The 18,100-nt window shown below is 53.7% G+C and overlaps 4 protein-coding genes across 5 annotated transcripts; 2 read left to right on the top strand and 2 right to left on the bottom strand.

Moving 5' to 3' along the window:
• Positions 1-94: 94 nt before the first annotated feature.
• On the top strand, positions 95-1,639 carry LOC128272671 (peroxisomal biogenesis factor 3). 2 transcript variants are annotated; one of them, XM_053010533.1, is made up of 2 exons: positions 95-195; positions 274-1,639. In XM_053010533.1, the coding sequence occupies exon 2, from the start codon at positions 276-278 to the stop codon at positions 1,452-1,454; it is 1,179 nt and encodes a 392-aa protein (XP_052866493.1). In that variant the 5' UTR covers positions 95-195; positions 274-275; the 3' UTR covers positions 1,455-1,639. The 2 variants fall into 2 exon arrangements, with proteins under 2 accessions (XP_052866493.1, XP_052866494.1); XM_053010534.1 differs by having other exon boundaries at positions 108-188.
• A 503-nt stretch (positions 1,640-2,142) lies between these two features.
• LOC128271724 (actin-interacting protein 1) lies at positions 2,143-5,967 on the top strand. The gene is made up of 5 exons (XM_053009346.1): positions 2,143-2,285; positions 3,242-3,363; positions 3,446-4,864; positions 4,930-5,080; positions 5,155-5,967. Exons 1-5 carry the CDS (start codon positions 2,270-2,272, stop codon positions 5,265-5,267), a joined length of 1,821 nt encoding a protein of 606 aa, XP_052865306.1. The 5' UTR covers positions 2,143-2,269; the 3' UTR covers positions 5,268-5,967.
• A 1,044-nt stretch (positions 5,968-7,011) lies between these two features.
• LOC128274857 (uncharacterized) lies at positions 7,012-14,837 on the bottom strand. Its single transcript, XM_053013188.1, has 7 exons — positions 14,726-14,837; positions 13,337-14,443; positions 13,011-13,141; positions 9,030-9,537; positions 8,208-8,957; positions 8,058-8,146; positions 7,012-7,989 (listed from the first exon to the last, which is right to left on the bottom strand). The coding sequence occupies exons 1-7, from the start codon at positions 14,835-14,837 to the stop codon at positions 7,012-7,014; spliced, it is 3,675 nt and encodes a 1,224-aa protein (XP_052869148.1).
• LOC128273409 (cilia- and flagella-associated protein 157) lies at positions 9,714-11,507 on the bottom strand. Its single transcript, XM_053011363.1, has one exon. The coding sequence runs from the start codon at positions 11,505-11,507 to the stop codon at positions 9,714-9,716; it is 1,794 nt and encodes a 597-aa protein (XP_052867323.1).
• Positions 14,838-18,100: the final 3,263 nt, after the last annotated feature.

The following is an 18,100-nucleotide window of genomic DNA, read 5'->3' as shown; positions in this document are numbered from 1 at the left end:
CACGTAACGCCGTACCATTCTACGGTGACAGCTGTGAGCAACAAAAACAAAGGGAAAAAGAACGGCTCAAAAGATAAAAAAAGGAAGGGTCGCAGTGTTTTGAAGCGAAGCGAAGAAAAAGTAAAAGCTCACGCTTTCGGTTTCGGAAGTCGCCTTTGACCCGCCTTGAAGACCAAAAGACCAGGGTGGTAAGAAGTACGATTCACGCATGTCGCCGGTATTGATTTAATGCACAATCATCCAGTAAGGAGACATTCATCTGTTTTTTTGCAGCAATGTTGGAAAGATTGAAAGATTTTCTGTACCGACACAGGAAGAAGTTTATCACGACGGGTATCGTGGTCGGCGGGAGCGTGTTTCTGCTCAAATGGATCCAGTACAAATTGCGTGAGCTGCAGGAGCGCCAGGCGAAGGAGATAGGCGAAAAGCTGCGCCGAATGCAACACTTCGAGTGTACCGATCGCACGTGCAATCAAACGATCACGGGCCTTGCGCCTGCCCTGTCGGATAAACTATTCGAACGACTCAACACGGACGACATTCTGGTGAAGTTACGCTCTAATCCGGAGAACAAACTTGAGCTGTGGGAGCAGCTGAAAATCGTGGCATTCACCCGCATCGTGGCGCTCGTTTACGCTGCTTCCATGCTTTCCGTGACGCTGAAGGTGCAGATCAACATTCTCGGCGGGTACCTGTACCGCGATACGGTCGAGGAGGAGGACGGAAGCACGGGCCGTATGGCACGCGAACAGCAAATCTCGCCCAACCTACAAACTGCTTATCTGTCGATGATACAGCACTTTATGAGCGACGGCGTGTACGAGCTGATCGAGATTGTGCGCCAGAACGTGGGGAGCGTAATGCAACGCTACAACCTAAAGCAACCACTGACGCTGGCCGACACCGAGACGCTTCTCTGGTCGATACAAATGGCACTGAACAATGAGGAAGCTAGCCCGGCACGGTGCATCGCCCGGTACACGCTAAACCCGTCGTTATGCAGCAAAATGGCCCGGCCCGGAACTGTGCTGGGTAAGATGTTCGACGAAACGCTGGACGTCCTAGAGAGTGTCGAGTCGAGGGACGTGAGCCTAGCGAATGTTAGCAACGGGTTCTCGCTTGTGGTGGACACACTGGCCGACTACTATATGGAGGGAGATGCGGCCATTAAACCGGCGCCGGAAAACGGAAAATCAAACCTGAACGTGGAATGTTTGGCGAACATCAATAACATTACGATTTCCCTCGCCAAGCTGATACCGATCGTGAATGGGATGGCCGGCAAACGGGTTTCCGTGAACGGTGGCACTACGTTGGTTCCCGGCACCGCGGGCGGCCTACCGACGATGGCGGAGCTGAGTGGCAACATGATGGCGTCGATGATTGGCCGCTTTCTGCAGTCCGAGAAACTGCGAACACTCGGCGCCAACGTGTACGAAACATTCTGTCAGTAGAACGCATACATTCTCTAACATTCTTTTAAGGGAGCCCACACAGTACCGGAACCGTTTCGGGGTATCGGTGGTGGTTAATAGAGTAACAGAGGCGCAACCCGTAAAACTTCCTAAACAAGGTTCAGTTGGCAACTTGCAAACGTTTAAAGTGTAGATTTTATTTTGTAGCCCGTTGCAACAGGCCGATCCGGTCTATCATTGAATAAATGTGATGAATTCTCTTTTTTAAACCATAATCTGGGCTGGTTTTTATCAATAGTTCGTTATCAGCCGTGCGAACGAGCATCGGAAAGTCGATTCATGCCTCTCGCTTGCATACATGGAATGAGTAGAATTGAGATATTTTATCTCACTTCATACTTTACTTCATTTACTTTATATAAAATCGTTTACTTCATATAAACTTAATTTTACTTTACGTTTACTTTATATAAAATCGGAATTTTTTTTCCAACAGACTTTTATTTACATCCTTTGTGCCAAAACCGCGCACTCTACTGTGAACGACAATCGATGTTTCTATGATGTTTCTTCGATGTTTTTCTTCGCCCTCTAATCGTATATGCGCGACAAGGATTTACATTAAATGTGCTAATACTGCGCACTCAACTGTGGGCGCTCCCGGCGAACACTGTTGAGTGCTCCGCGTTTTTGGCGAAACGTCATCGCCCAGTACCGTTCGAGTTGTCGGCAAAGAAAGTAACTTATTGAAGCGATAGTTTCCGCTGTGTCCGAGTGAACGACAGAATTTTGCGTGTGCGTGTGTGCCTGAACCCTTCGAAGCGCTCCGGAACGATTTTGGATTGTGCAAAATCATGGCATACTCCAATAGTAAGTATTCGAAGCGGCCGTACGATTGCTGTGACTCACGCGCCCCGCTTAGCGTTTCCTGTGTGCGGAAGCGAATCATAATCGAATGAGTGATAGCAGCGGCGGCCGCGGCACCGGAGAACCGGAATCACTGTTTTGTGTGTGACCAAATAAGGCAATGGCACCGCGCCTCTACTCAGGCTCTGACAGTTATTTCCTTTACTGTCCGGTGTGCAAATTCCCTTCTATGGTGGTGGGACTTTGTGTGGCCCATATTTCAGCGGAACCAATAATGTGAACGAAAATATTGCACGTATGCGCTTCCCGGCCGGCGTGCCTCGTCATCGATTGTGAAACGGCATTTTACTGGGCTGGGCTCTGATATTTGGCTCGACAAAGGCAATGAACTCACTGATTGGTTCTTGTTTTATCGTCACCTTTTCGCATCAGCTTTCGGCAGACTATCGTATCGCAGTAGGCATGGATGTGTCCAAAGGAGGAAATTCGTTTCGCCAGCACCCAACATTGCCACAGTCGTAATGCGGAAAAGCGAGAAAAAGATCCGCCCGCCAAAATAGAAGGGGGAACGATTTATAAATAAACCTTCGAGTGCCGTTGTGGGCAGAGCAGCCGGTGGTTGGATGCGTCCCATGGAATCGGCATGTGCATTCGAGATGCAGTTGCGAAACACGCTACAAGACCGCTCGTTTTGGCCGAAAGTGAGCTGAATTCGAATCGCACGCTCCAAAGCTTGCTGGCGTGACGAAACTCGTATGGAGGCAGCAGTGGTGTGGTGTTGTCTGCGAGACCAAAATCCATAAACGACGCGTGGTCACTCGAGCGCAGCACAGCGAATGCAATGTTTGCTAGGATGTTTGTTGTTTTGCGCGTGGGGTGGGCAGTAGGCTGTTTTGGTGCCATTCCATTTCTCAGCACTGTACTTTAGTGTTTAAAACTTTTCCCATCACCGTCAACAGAATTCACCTACGCGACATTGCCCCGAACACAGCGAGGCCAACCGATCGTGCTGGGTGGTGATCCGAAGGGCAAAAACTTCCTCTACACCAACGGTCACTCGGTCATTATCCGCAACATTGAGGTAAGTCGGGCTGAGCCGAGTCTTCAAGAGCCTACTTTTCTCCTGCCAGGTTGACGTTGTTTGTTTAAACTTATCTTTTTAGAATCCGGAAATTGCTGACATCTACACGGAGCACTCGTGTGCGGTAAATGTGGCCAAATATTCCCCCAGTGGGTTTTACATCGCTTCTGGCGATCAGTCCGGCAAGATCCGGATCTGGGACACGGTGAACAAGGAGCACATACTGAAGAACGAGTTCCAACCGATCGGTGGTCCGATCAAGGACATCTCGTGGTCACCGGACAGCCAGCGGATCGTGATCGTGGGCGAGGGTCGGGAACGGTTCGGGCACGTCTTTATGGCCGAAACGGGCACATCGGTGGGCGAGATTTCGGGCCAATCGAAACCGATCAACTCGTGTGACTTTCGCCCGGCCCGGCCGTTCCGCATTGTGACCGGGAGCGAGGACAATACGATCGGCGTGTTCGAGGGCCCGCCGTTCAAGTTCAAGATGACCAAGCAGGACCACACGCGGTTCGTGCAGGCGGTCCGCTACTCGCCGAGTGGCCATCTTTTCGCTTCCGCAGGGTTCGACGGGAAGGTGTTCCTGTACGATGGAACGACGTCCGAGTTGGTGGGAGAGGTCGGTTCCCCGGCGCACAGTGGCGGTGTGTACGGTGTGGCCTGGAAGCCGGACGGCACGCAGCTGCTGACCTGTTCCGGCGATAAGTCCTGCAAACTGTGGGACGTCGAGACGCGCACGCTGATCAGTGAGTTCCCGATGGGCGCCACGGTCGATGATCAGCAGGTGTCGTGCCTGTGGCAGGGCGAGCACGTCCTCTCGGTGTCCCTGTCCGGGTTCATTAACTACCTCGACGTGAACAATCCGACGAAGCCGCTGCGCATCGTGAAGGGTCACAACAAACCGATCACGGTGCTGACGGTCAGCGATGATCGTAGCACGATCTACACCGGTAGCCACGACGGAGCCGTAACGAACTGGAACTCGGGTAGCGGCTGCAACGACCGGGTTGGTGGCATCGGCCACGGTAATCAGATCAACGACATCCGGGCAGCGGGAGATTTCGTGTACACGGCCGGCATCGACGACTCGATCAAGCAGATCAGTGTCGAGGGCAATCAGTACACCGGGGTGGACATGAAGCTGGCATGCCAACCGCGGGGTATGGACATTCAAAAAGGTGATGGTGGCAGCAATACGATCGTGGTCGGGTGTGTCAAGGAGCTGACCGTGCTGGTGGACCGCCAGAAGGTGTCGACCCTTCCGATCGCGTACGAATCGAGTTGCGTGAGCATCAACGCGGAAACGAAGGACGTAGCGGTCGGGGGGGACGATAGCAAGGTGCACATTTACTCGTTCGATGGCAGCCAGCTGGTGCCGAAGGTTGATCTCGAACACCTCGGACCGGTTACCGATTGCCGTTACTCGCCCGACAACAAGCTGCTGGTCGCTTGTGATGCGCACCGTAAGGTGATCCTCTACAGTGTGGACGAGTATAAGGTAAGGTAGTGCTACGGGAGTCTATCCAAAGGGGGAACTCATAAGCCATGCGGGGTCTTTTACAGCCGGCCCACAACAAGGAATGGGGCTTCCACAATGCCCGAGTGAACTGTGTCGCCTTCTCGCCCAATTCGCAGCTGGTGGCCAGCGGATCGCTCGATACCACTATCATCATCTGGTTCGTGGCCAGTCCGGCCAAACACACGATCATCAAGAGTAAGTGCCGACCGACCTGGCCCAGTCTAGGCGTCTTTTATTCATTGTCTGCCCTACGTGCTGTTTGCTTGCAGATGCCCATCCGCAGTCACAGATTAACGGGCTGGTATGGCTGGACAACGAAACACTGATTTCAACCGGACAAGACTGTAACACGAAGGTTTGGAACATTGAAAACGTTGCCTAAACCTCCGATTCGCCTGAGTGTTGAGAAAATGTGAAAATGGCCAAAAAAGCGAGCGAGCATCAAGGTGATCGACAGAGCCGCCCGGGACAACAAACTGCAGCCCACCACCAGCACCACCACCACCATTTTTTTTCTTTTACGCTGTACACAATGGTCGTATTTATTTCTCTGTTATCAGTTCCTTTCGTTACCTTGCCTTGCTGTGGTCACGCACGTTGGTCCGACCCGTCCGAGACGGAAGCGTGAAACAGGATGGCGACTGATTGAGCCGGATCTTCCGTCATTAAGGTCACCGTACAAAGTATGCGTTTTTTGTGTGTTTTTGTGTGCGAGTGTGTGTTGCGCCGATCAGTTTCGATCTTCATGGCTTCCGTTTTCTCGTGAAGCACCCAGAAAGGTATTAGTAACCGGTATTCGCTACAGTCACAGCCGCGCGTTTCTTTCTTGCCCCAGTTCCCAGGAAGTCAAATGCATTTAACTGTTAGCCCCCATGCTTTTGCCAACACGCATTTTTGCGCCAGTCCTTGTTTGGAACCATCAAACGGAAGGAACGAAAACAAACCAAGAGAGCCAGAGAGACAGAGGAGAGAGAGACCGAACGGCTGACTAATCGGGGGCCGGTCGTAATACTAATTTGATTATTTTATTAGTGATTTGCTATGAACGAACATTTTCTACAAATAAACCTTTTTTACGATGATTCCGAAGCGTGTGTGTGGCGTTTCTTACTTCGAAGCACTCGTCTTCTCAAAAGAGGACCGCCATAAAGCAAAGTTGGAAATCGAAAACAACTCTCTTCACTTTCGTTTGTTTATACTTTATTTCTATGCGTACAAAACATGCCAGAAAAGGAGAAACCCCAGAAACATAACGAAACGTGTTTTTTGTCTAAATTTTCGCCCGTCCGCTTTTGATTGGTTCCCAATTTATAGTTTGCCCAAAGAGAAGGCTTCGCATTTTACTGTCTCTCTGTCTGACCCGCACATTTGTGTTCTACTACCGGCAAGCAATTGCCAAATGCCAAAATAAATAATAAAATGTACACATTTACACACTACATAGCTACACAGGTGGAGGCGATCGTATATATAGATGTTAAGCGCATCGAAAGTAAGCACAGGTTAATTGCAACGTTTTTCTTCTCCTAAATACAGCACACGGCCAAAGTTGCGCCGCGCCGTGGGGATAGCGCAAGCACGCGACGCACTAGAGAAATCCGCAGAAAGCAGCTGAGCCTTGGGATGCTATGGGACACTCCTTCAGCACATATATTTACAGTTGGTCAGTAGTCAGTCGCGGCCAAGGGTACAATTTTCTACGCGGGACGATTACGCCAGCGGGGGACAATGCAAGAAAATCTGCTGGAATTAGCTGGGGGGAGTGGCGGAAAGTGGCAGTGACCGAACTGTGCCGCCGTTGAGTAAATGGCGCGGCTCGTGGGCCAGTATCGCTCTCTCTCGGATCTACAGATATATGAAGAGTTGTTCTTTGTTTCAAAATGATGTGGACTATTGTGAGTTTCACGATCGTAGGGGCGGCCTTTGGCAACGCCTGTGGCGCCGCCGCCGCCTCGCGAATAGGTTGACTAGAACAGCACTCGAAGCGCCCTCTTTCGGGGTGGCACATACTCTACCACATGTTGATGATTCTGATCGATATGGTGCAAATTTGAACATTGTACTTCCATAAAACCCCTCGGTCCCATCGTCCTCGGCCAGTTCTAGACACCACCCAATCACTGGGACTAGATTCGAACCTTCGTGCAATAGTCGCCCTCACCAGGCTCCAGTTTGCTTCCGGCGATCAGCTTCCCAGAACTCGGTGTGCGCTTAGTGCCCGACCCCGGCAACAGCGTAGCACGCTTCTGATCCGCTCCCTCTTCCTCCTCATCCTCGTCCTCGTCGGCTTCATCGTCCGCGAACGCAATGTCTGCCATTTCGTAGAAATCACTGATCTGCTTATTGTCCAGCGTCGGCGACGACTTGGTGAAGGAGGTCTCCTTTTCGCGCTCTTCCGTCGACTCGTCGGATGAGCTTTTGCGTGCGGACGAACCACTTCCGGACCCACCACCGCCAACATCACCGCCGGATTCGCTACCTCCATTCGCTCCATTGGCACCACTACCGCGGCGTACCACAATCAGATCGTGTAGCCTTCGCCTCCGACGTTCCACTGGCTGGTGTCGGCCGGTGTCCAGCGCCGTTGTCGATTGGCCATCACTTTCCGAGCAAATGTCACTCTTGGAGATGCTGCTCGACACGATAATGTAGTCGTTGCGCTTTTGTTCCGCCAGTTGCCGTATCAGTTCCTCGCTGGGCGTAACACTGGCGCTACGACCATCTGGCCGACCACCACTATCGTCACCGCCACCGCCCGCCAGCTCCGTTAGCTCATCGTCCTCACCGTCCACACTGTCCCGCCGGTGGCCGTGGCCGTCCTCCTCTTCGTCGGCGTCGTCGAGCGGTGGGATCCACACGAGAAAGGCCGGATCCATGCCGAGGTACGAACCGGGTGCGGCACCCGCATTGATCACGTTGTAGTCGTAGTAGTCCAGCTCCATGTCCTGCTCTGAGGGAGCGCCAAGCGAAAAGTCCGATCCGGCCAACAGTTTCTGTAGGTTTCGCTTCTCTTTGCTGTCCTTGGCGTTGCGGGTGCGATAGAACAGACTCCGGCGGACCAGCGCCGGACTGATCACGCCCGGATCCGGCGGAGAACAGCATTCCTGAGCAACGATGAGTAGAGATTAAAGTGGCAACATGCCGGAGTGCCAAGGGGGTGCATAAAACCTACCACATCCGAAGGGCTCACGTTGGTCAACGTAGCCGTACTGGTGCTGGTGGCCATCAGGCAGGTGGCACTCTTGACGAGCCCCTGATCACCTGCGAATAAATGTAGACGTTAGACGAGCATTCGATTTGGGTGCACCGCAGCGGAACTTACTGCGGGCCGTGTCACCAAACTTTCGCGTGACGAGTGGCGTCTTCTCGCGGTTCAGCGAAGAGTAGGCCGAACTCAGTTCCGTCGTCGACCGTTCGTCATCCGTCAGCTCGGTCGTGGTGCGGTCCGTCCGCACGGACCCCGGACCCGGCTGTTCTTCTGAGGCCGCGGAGGGATGATCGAGATCGTTCAGAGCCGGTGGGCTGACGCTGCCGTCCTCCGCCTCGGCGTGCTTCAGAGAGCCGGCTTTCCGTATCTGCAGCTCCATGATCACCTCGTTGCTGCCGTCGGAAGCAATCGCATCCACCGAGTGGCCACTGTGTACCGAAGACTCCAGCGCGTACTCGACACTCTCGCGGAACCGTTCATGCTTGACGGTCGTAATGGTCCGAGGGCGCAGCTTGACGTACGAAACAATCTCCGAGATCAGGGTGGTCGTCGATACGGCCCTCGAGCGCGGTTGGATCGGTGCGGACGCTCCTCCGACCGATTGGCTCGAACCGAACAGTGTGTGGGCCGGCGAATCCATCGCTTCCATCCGGTGCGTGGCCAGTTCGTACTTTCGGTAGCGAAAGATGTACTGCAGCACGAGCAGAAAGCTGACGATCACAATGAAACAGATGAAAACGATCGCACAGACGTGGGCCACCGTGAACCGTGCGTAGCCCTGCAGACTGTGCACGATGGGCATGATCACTTTGCTCGCGATCGTGGTGCTGTTGCTGCTGGTGACCAACAACGGCTGCGTAACTTCTGCAATTGGGAGATGGCACAAACGTTACTATCTTGACTTCACTGGAACCGTGTTCCGCACCACGGACTTACTGATCTGCTCCGCCTGACCCAGAAAGCCGGCGTTACACGCGTCTTCGTAGTCGTCGCTTTTGCGGGAGAAGAACTCCACCAGCAGCATGTTGGCGGACGCTTCCGCTACGCCGCTCGCCCCACCGCCCTCGCGTTCCGGCTGGTCACCGGCACCGTACTGTAGAATCAGCTCGTCCGCCACGGAATCACCGTCCCGTATCTTGAGCCACTGGCCGTCGCACGAGAACTTGTGAAAATCGACCGTGAACCGTATCCGGCACCCGTCGTCGCCTTTGATGAGCCACAGGCTCCGATCGGGGCAGCTGTGCGAGGAAGACCCGAGCAGCCGCTTCGGTTTGACCATCCCCAGGTGGATGACGCATCCGCACCGGCACCCGGGCCCAATCTCCGTGTTTACGTCCTCGATCTCCAGCGGCAGATTGATGTTACCGATTGCCGGACTAAACATACACTCCCAGGAGTCGGCCGAGCTCTCCAGACCGCACCGCTCCGTTTGCACCGATGGACCCTGCACCGAGAGAGAGAGAGATACGGCATCCCGGAGTCGATTAGAGTAACCCAGTAAGAAGCCTGCCTTCATCTTATAATTTCGTGTTTATTTAATATCGCGATCGAGACACACCAACATCGAAACAATTATTGGCCCACCCCTGTGCCGAAAAAGGAACAACCGACCACCAGACCTCAGTCCGAATCACTCTTGGAACCGGCAAACTCGATCGTTTCATCCTCGATCGATTCCGGTGCATCGACGATCACGACGCTTCCGTCCGGGTACTGCTGCTGCTGCTGCTGCTGCTGTTGGGACTGTCTCTGCTGGCTGGCCTCATCATCACCAAGCTCCCCTTCATCCTCCTCTTCACCCTCCTCTACCCACTCCTCATCGTCTGGATCGTCCCCTGAGCCCCCGTCGACGGCTGCGCTGGGCTGCTCGGCATCTTCGAACGATTCATTCGAATCGTGAAACACGAGCCGTGACCCACTGACCACATCGATGATGGCCCCACCGCCACCATCCACCTGACTGCCGTCTTCGGCATCCAGTGTCACGGCGCTCGACTTTTCCGCCTCGTCGCCCGCCAGATTGGCCGCGCCTGGCACGGCCTGGTCGGTGCTGGAGCTGATGATCGGTGAATCGCTGGCCGGGTCGTCGTAGCCGTGCGTCTTGCGTAGGATCGTGTCCATCGATTCGCGTGGAATAACGCCCAGGTCGCCCTGATCGTACAGCTCCGGAAGTGACGCCACGATCGTCTCCACCGATTGGTCCACCTGCGGTTGCATCTCCAGCTCGTTGAGCGTGTTCAGTAGGTCCGCGATCAGCCGCTTCCGTTTGATCTCCTGGTACGGCAGGTCCGAGTCCTCCTCGTCGCCCTTGAACGCCGACCGCACCGTATAACGAACCGTCTTCAGTACGTCCGCGATACGCTCGAACTCCTTCCGGTGGTGCTCCGATTCGCTGCGCAGCGTCTGGCGATCCGAGTTGATGTAGTGGATGTACTGTTCCAGCACGCGAACCTTCTGCCGGAGGTGCGTGTACTCCTTGCGGGTGGCCTTGTTCTCGCTTTCCAGCTCCGCGGCCCGCAGCTGGTACGCGTTCAGTTCGGCGTTCTTCTGCACGAGCGTCTCGAACTGATCGGTCAACTTCTCGATCGTCTCGAGCCGCTCCTGGCAGGTCTGCATCAGCCGCTGCCGCTCGGCCACATCGATGTTGGCCTGGTTCCGCAGCTCCGTGCTCTGCTTCCGCAGCTCGGTGTGCTGCTTCTGAAGCCGCTCCTGCGTGTAGATCATCCGGTCCATCTCGTTGTTCAGCGCAATGTTCTCGCGCACCAGCCGCTGCGTGTGGGCGGCCACCCGGATTTCGGACGACTTGGTAAACTCCGTCGACAGCTGCAGCAGCTTGTTCTCGACGTCCTTCCGCAGCCGGTCCTTGTCCAGGATCACCTTCCGTTCCATCTCGTAGAGCGTCGACTTGTGCCGTTTGTTCTGCTCCTTCAGCTCACTGTCCTGCGCGTCAAACTTGGCCATCAGCTCGTCGCGCTGCAACCGGAACTCCTCCATCGAGTTGAGCTTCCCGGTCAGCAGCTTGATCTCGGATGTGAGCTGCTCGTGCATCGCCCGATACTTGCCGTCGAGCGTGTTAATCTGCCGCAGGCACTCGTCGTTCTCCTGGTCCCGCACCTTCGACAGCTCGCTCAGCTTGTCCTCGAGCTCCACGATGGTGCCCACCTTCTCCTGCAGCGTCCGGTCCAGGTACGCCGTCACATCGGCCCGGTCCTCCTCGATCTGCTTCAGGCGGCTCTCGAGCTCCTCGTTGCGCTCCTCGATCTTCACGTTGTGCGTCCGCAGGCGGGCCAGCTTCTGGTTCAGATCGTTGATGGTGATCTCGTAGAACTGCCGGTCCACGGCGCTCAGCCCGTCGACGGGCTGAATCTCCGGGACCGCCTTTTTCGGCTTCTTCGGTTTCTTTTCCTTCGGCATCGCGCTGTACACTGCCACGGACAATTTCGCTCCCCGGCGGGACTGCGCCGACCTAGCAAGCAAGCCCTACTTTGATCCACCTTGCCTTGGCAACCACCGCGTCGATGGCGGTGGTGTATTGATTAAATTTTCTGTTCTAACACCCGTGAGGAAACTCTGTCTCGTCAGCGGTCAGGACCGGGTGGTGGTGGTGGCGGCCGTACCGCGGACTTTGCACGCAAACTCGCGTCTGCACGGAACTCGTACGGATAGCGTAGACACGAACGTCTACATAACTTCAGTGAGGTGTTTGTTTATTTTCTTTTGTTTTTTGCATAAAACCGTATGGCAGTGCGAAGCCAATGCGGTCGTTAGGTGATGCGTAAAGTTCGTTTCCCAGAATGTGCTGCAACGGTTTTGTTTATTTCTTGCAATGGTGCACCAAGGTGTCACCAAGTAACGCGTGTGCCAAATTGTACCGTAACGTAGTAACGTCAAATTGATCATGGCAACAATTGGGCTACTTAGGATGCTGGAAGTTTCGTGATTCACAATGAATGTTTAATTTTACTCAAATAAACTGATATTGTTTGGCATGACGCAAAGACATAGTACCGGGTAAGGCAGGTTTGCCGGTTTTAATTCACTCCGATGGGGATAATTATTCCAGCCAAAGCTTAATAGCCACTCACTGTCGACCACTTTACTTCCATCGGGCGCTTCAAAAGCATTTTTGATGTCCTTTACAACCTTAATAGAAGGGCAGGAGAGATAAAATCAAGAGGAGCACAAAAAGCTTCGTTGCAAATTCTTAAATTCACCCAAAAAGCTCGGAACTACTTTTTGTTCTTTCAGGTTTCTGCTACAACCTGCACACTTCTTATCCAAATACTATAATAATAAAACGATTTTCCTTTTCTACGTTTTCGCGCCAAACCTTCAACTCGACCCACCGGTGTCGCCCTCTGGACATTCCCACCACTTCCGGTCTGCGGTGGTAGCGTGACGGAGTCGTACTGTGTAGTCGCAGCCGGCCGTATTTGCCTGATGTTGATTACATTTCGCCCGATGGATTACCCGGGCCGGGCAGCACGTCCGAGCCACATAAGCCAAGCGGCCACGGCTTTGACGAAAAGCAACCTGGGGCCTGGGATTCCAGATTGCAGAAACAGGCCGGTGCGTCCGCCGTAGCTCCAGTTTATTAGAATCCATTTTTACGACATCCACCACTCCCTGCCAGGCTCCCTGACAAGCTGCTGCCCTTGCCTTGCCTTTGTTCACTGGATCGGCAAGAGCGTTCCCGGGGATATTAAATGTTTTGCGCCGCGCAGCACTTTGAAAACTTTTCTACCGTAGAGGAACACCTCGACTGGCGACGTGTTGCATGTCGGTGGTCGGGCAATCATTAAGGGGCACAGCACGGCACAAAAAAATCGATACCTGCAGCTGGTACCACCAAGCGGCGAAGGCGAAGATTTTAAGTACCGAGTACCAATTGAGCCCGACTCCCGACGGAGTACCTACCTCACAGAACTTGGCACCGTAGCGGGGTGGTGGTGAGTCACAAAATCGATAGCGATTCCTGATGCCACCCCGACAGGTTGTTGAGCAGTGCGTCCAGTTGCTCCAGGGACCCCATCCGCCCGAGTCGGAAGCTTTTTGGGTGGTCGGAGAGAGAGCGGCGAAAGAATTGAATTATTAGACAATACAAACCGAGCGAATCCATCACAAAAAATCGCTTGGTTTCATCGAAATTTGATTAATTCACCCGCGTCACTCAATTGGGCCGAAAACGTCAAATTAAAATTTAATTTGGCGACCGGGGACCGGACCGATTTAATGATAGTCACCTGTGACCGGAAGCGTGGGCACACAGTCCATCCGAATGTCCGCCACGGCACCGGATATGGCCTGGCTGACGTAGACGAAGCAGTACTCGACGAACTTCTCGTAGAACAGGTCGCACTCGAAGTACAGCGAGTGCTGGCCCTTGGAGACGCGCTGCTCGGCGATGTAGTGGAGTGATGTCGGCGGCACGAGCGACAGGACATCGGCCCGCAGTTTGGCGTACACGCGGACCCGGTCCGCCTGGTGCAGGATGCAGGCCGGGTACTGGAATAGCACGCGAATCCCTGGTCCGTGCGGATCACACGGGAAGATACTGCGGGTGTGCACCGTGAAAACGTACTGCTTGCTCCAATCGGCCTGCAGGAGCGCCCTGGTGGTGCGCTGCAGAAGAGCGCCCAACGACGGATCGACGAACGCGGCGCGTGACTTTAGCTGCAACCCGTAGAACCCGGCCAATCCGAACAGATCACACCGGAAGTGGATCTCCCGGTGGCGCGGCAGTCCTCGGACCTGCTCGGTGTAGAGTATCTGTGCCCGCGACCCGGACCCGGACCCATCGCTGCATGAGCCCTCGGACTTTCCGCAGTACAGCAACTCCAGCCAGAGCTCGGGCAGGTCCAGCGTTGGGTTGGCGGCGGCGGGCAGCTGACAGTGCGCGTCGGCGAACTCGAGCGTTCCCCGTATCTTCACCGCCTCCGGGTAGGTCTCGGTTCGGTTCGGCACGATGGACAGCCGTGCCGGGGGCCAGCTGACGTTCAGCGGCTGTCGCAACCGCTCATCGATCAACGTCCCCTCCGTCCCCTCGTCCAGCACCGCCAACTCGTAGGTGCCTCCGTGCAGGAAGTGGTGGCACGGCACTTTTATCTGCGTCACGTTGTGATTCACGTCCAGCCGGATGTCGAAGGTGGTTCGCGACGACACCGCGTCCACGGTACCACCGGGTGCCGCCGCCGGTTGGAACCGCGATATCTGCAGCTTCAACCGCGGCTCCCCAGCGAGGCTCTCTGCCGTCTGTTCCGTGTGCAGCTGAACGTCCAGATCGTCCCCGTACGCCGTGTAGGAGCTCGGTAGCACCAGCTTGCCTTTGCGCAGTCCCCGGACCGAATGGGCTGTAAAAAGTGGATAAAATGGGAGGCGTGATGAAAAAGGGGAGCCGCGCGCCCGCTCATTTTGCTCGGGAGGATTCATTCCGGAGCAAAAATGGCGGCGGATGTTTAAACAGGCGGCGCCCAATCCTCGGCGGGGGCCACCGCGCTCCATGGAGCTGACGTTGAAGTGATAAATCAAAACTATATGACCTCGTTTGGGGTGCCCTCTGCTCGCATTTCGAAATTTTTAAATTACGACCAACCAACAATGCCGGTCGGGGTCTGGTCGTGCTGCGGACTTACCGTGCTGCAGGAGCAGCAGCAGCATGAGTAGCGTGTTTACGTAGAGGAATGTGGTATGTGGCCACCTCCACACCACCGAAGCCGCCGCCGTCGGTCGGCCTGTAACGTGCATGCTCGCTGCTCAGCCCTCCAGCAGAGTCGAATGGTAGGACACATCCGGACACATCAATATCCGGCGGCTGGTTGGCGTAGCTGGCTACCGTTTGCTAGCTGTCCGGGCTGCAACATGTCGCTCTCTCCGAATCCTACTTCTGGGATATCCCTGGGCCCGAAGTCGGCCGAAGAATCCCACACGGGCCCCAACCGGGGCACGATAAGGCACAGATTTGGCACGCGGGACCTGAAACGGAACATAAAGAATCAAATTGAGTCGAGGTCTTTTGACGGTAAATTCGTTTAAACCTGGGCCAAGGTGGGCAAAGGTGGGGCCAAGAAAATTAATTTAGCAACGCGGAACCATTTCGACGTGTGTAACCGGAGAAGCGGCTTACGGTAGGGCGGAATCCTTAGCAAAGAGCGCAAGTTTAATCTAATCCCCGGCACGACAAGAAACACTCCCAAAGACCCAATAACTGGCGTGTTACTTGCGTGAATTGATACTTTTCATTTACAACGACGACACGTCGACACCCGGGGGTCGAGCTGGGCCGAGTAGAATTAATTAATCATAGGTCTCACTTTACCAACAACACTCACCAACCCGGGCACAACGATGGTGTGCAGAGTGTGAACGTGATCGGATCGGCCACCGGCCCCCGACCATCCCACGTCCAGTACGGGTCTTGGGGAATTATTAGAAAATACGAAGGACCACCGGAATTGGCATCGACAGGCCAGCCCGGCAGGCGAACATTGTTATCATTGTGGGGCTGCTGGGAGTTTTGCAAAAGTCACAGGCGACACCATTGCGACGGAGAATTCCATCCGGTGGTCCAGGCTGGAGGAGCTTGCTGCGAGTTGGGAGGACGGCCCTACGAGAGCGGCACGTGATTTATGTATTTAATTCTTCACTGGTATCCACTAGTGGGCACTGCGGTGGTCGATGCCGAGTAGAGCCGCGCCGTGGCAACAGTCACCGGTCGGGCTACGAGTGTTCGATAAATCCACCGCGCCATAAAACAATAGATCTTTATTAATCGGCCAAATATTCGCCAACAATTAACAGTCGGTGGCCCCGAAACGCTCGTCGATTATTTATGTGTCAACGGGATGTGAAGTTTTTTGGCGAAAAAGGTTGCCAAAGAAAGCCACAAACCGCACGAGGTCAGCCTCCGATGGTAGTTCCTCCGAGAAATCGAAAAGGAAACGAAATGCGTATCATCAGCGCAATGAATTATGCAGAGAACCCGCTGGATCTGGGAGGCTCGCCCGTCCCCAGCTAGTCGGAGATAGAAAATCATTCAAATATTGATTTCTAGTTTTCTGACTAAACACGATCGGTCGATAAGGAAATTGACCGGAAGAAGGCGGCCGGCCTCGTCGTCGGTGGAAAGTTTGGCCAAGCTTTCCCTTTTTGCCACTGTCCGATTGAAGCTGATTCGAATTCGATTTGCCGAGAACGGCATAGAATTGTGGCTTACAATGTTTCAAGTCGAAAGTTGGGGTTGTGTTGAATTTGGAGACTTCTAGAAGAACCTTATCTTATCCGGTAATGGCAACCGGTCCGAGCGGTCTTGGCCTGCAACAAAGATAGTGTTAATCCCTGTGTTGCTTACTGCAACGTTGTGTTTTTACGGGCGAAGTTGTTCGCCCCGTGCCAATCTGGAATCCTCACGCAAGTCTCGGCAATTGAACCCATTGCCAGCTGCGTGACAACGACGACCTACTCTGTTCGCGGGAAGCTACTTCGGCACTGTCTCGAAACTATGACGAAAAACTTCTTGTGTAATGAAATATTTCAAAGGAAATAAGTCGAAGCAGGAAACATGGACACGTGGACTACCATTTGTCCCAGGTACTCTCGGGGCACTGATTTTTCCAATAGTACCTTCGCGGGAAGGGGTTTACAGGATCCCCTGGCTGCAACTGGTGCCCTGGGGCCGTGGTCAGCTCCAACAGGCATGCAGAGAAAAGCAGCGAGGATGCATCTCCGGCCTTACCATAGAGACCAGTGAATCCATTTTCCAATCCATTGTTTCGCCAATTCTTCAAGAAATTTATTGCTGTTTAGCCTTATGATGCAAGGATCCTAGCCATCTTCATGCGTTGATTAATGTGAACAGCAGCCGCAGCATCCGGGCATCGGTTAATCCGAAATTTCGATTCCTAATCCTATTTGTGGATTAGCCCGTCGCTCGGTTGTTGGTACCAGACGACGAGAACGTTTCTGCGGAACGTATGCAAAGCACACGATTCAATGATTTCAAGGAAATTTCGGCTGATCGGGCGCGATTCGTGCGTTGCTTTGCATAATCACATGTTGAAAACATTCGAGCGAAAAAGAGGATTGTCGTTTAACCTTTATTCACATTGTTTTTTGTTTCAACTCATGGTGATTGGATAATCTGGAAGCCGACTGGAAAGAGTAACATTTGAATAATCTTCAATTAGCGGATTACTTTTTATAAACAAACACCGCACCAAGTGTCGAAGCGTGGTTGCAGCGGCGGCGAATGCTTCAATTACCATCTCATGGGCTAACTTTTCAGACACGTTTCGAAACGGTGAAACGCAATGAAAAGCGAAGTGTAAGGCGAAAATTCTGTCCACCGTTATTATAACCGGAAAATTCGCAGAAAAAACCTCCACTTATTGAATGTTATTCCGAGGAAAACAAAACTATTCCAAACTTCGAGCACATTCCTGTGCGCGGTGACAATTAAGGACATTCCCGGGGCAGCATGAAAGGCAGGGGAAACATTACTTTCTGGCGCGCCAATGTAATTGGTTTACAATCGGAATCTGTGTATGTGGCCTTTTTTCCGCTTCACTCTACGGACACGAAGAAAGGCCACGGCTCACGGAGTAGTGCGATTCCTTGGGCCAAAAGTTCCACGGTAGTTCGGTTATGTTCTACTATCGAAAGACACACAGTTTGGCTATTCCATTTCCCGTCGTCGCTGCCTGGTGTTCCGCGTGTAATGATACCGATCCGAATGTTTCCAGAGTTCCTTTTTTCCTTGCCTTGAGTTGACTTGCATTAATCTTTCTTTCGGCGGCAGCCACAGCCAAATGCCGACACCCCGACCGAGCCAGGGACGATGCCGAAGCGTAAGTAATTCGTTTTATATTATCATCTCCTGCCACAAACTGCCCAAGAACTGTCGTTTGCAGGGCGTGAGGACCGCGAGCCCCCCGTGGTGACACCACCACCACCGAGCGCTAAGTGAGTGCAATCATTTGGGGTGGGCCAAAAAGTTTTCGGTTGGGGCTCGT

This window comes from Anopheles cruzii, chromosome 3 (assembly GCF_943734635.1).
Source record: "Anopheles cruzii chromosome 3, idAnoCruzAS_RS32_06, whole genome shotgun sequence".
Classification (NCBI taxonomy): domain Eukaryota; kingdom Metazoa; phylum Arthropoda; class Insecta; order Diptera; family Culicidae; genus Anopheles; species Anopheles cruzii.
Note: the sequence above shows the minus strand (reverse complement) of the source record. Positions and strands in the feature narration are given on the sequence as shown.

Bases quoted from the DNA above. Each gene is read 5' to 3' on its own strand.
- LOC128274857 (XM_053013188.1), bottom strand. From the start codon at position 14,837: ATGCACGTTACAGGCCGACCGACGGCGGCGGCTTCGGTGGTGTGGAGG. The intron at 14,444-14,725 runs GTAAGTCCGCAG...CACTTTTTACAG, and splicing joins GCTGCTGCTCCTGCAGCACG to CCCATTCGGTCCGGGGACTG. The intron at 7,990-8,057 runs GTAGGTTTTATG...ATCGTTGCTCAG, and splicing joins ACGTGAGCCCTTCGGATGTG to GAATGCTGTTCTCCGCCGGA.
- LOC128273409 (XM_053011363.1), bottom strand. From the start codon at position 11,507: ATGCCGAAGGAAAAGAAACCGAAGAAGCCGAAAAAGGCGGTCCCGGAG.
- LOC128271724 (XM_053009346.1), top strand. The intron at 3,364-3,445 runs GTAAGTCGGGCT...TTATCTTTTTAG, and splicing joins TCATTATCCGCAACATTGAG to AATCCGGAAATTGCTGACAT. The intron at 4,865-4,929 runs GTAAGGTAGTGC...GGTCTTTTACAG, and splicing joins ACAGTGTGGACGAGTATAAG to CCGGCCCACAACAAGGAATG.
- LOC128272671 (XM_053010533.1), top strand. From the start codon at position 276: ATGTTGGAAAGATTGAAAGATTTTCTGTACCGACACAGGAAGAAGTTT.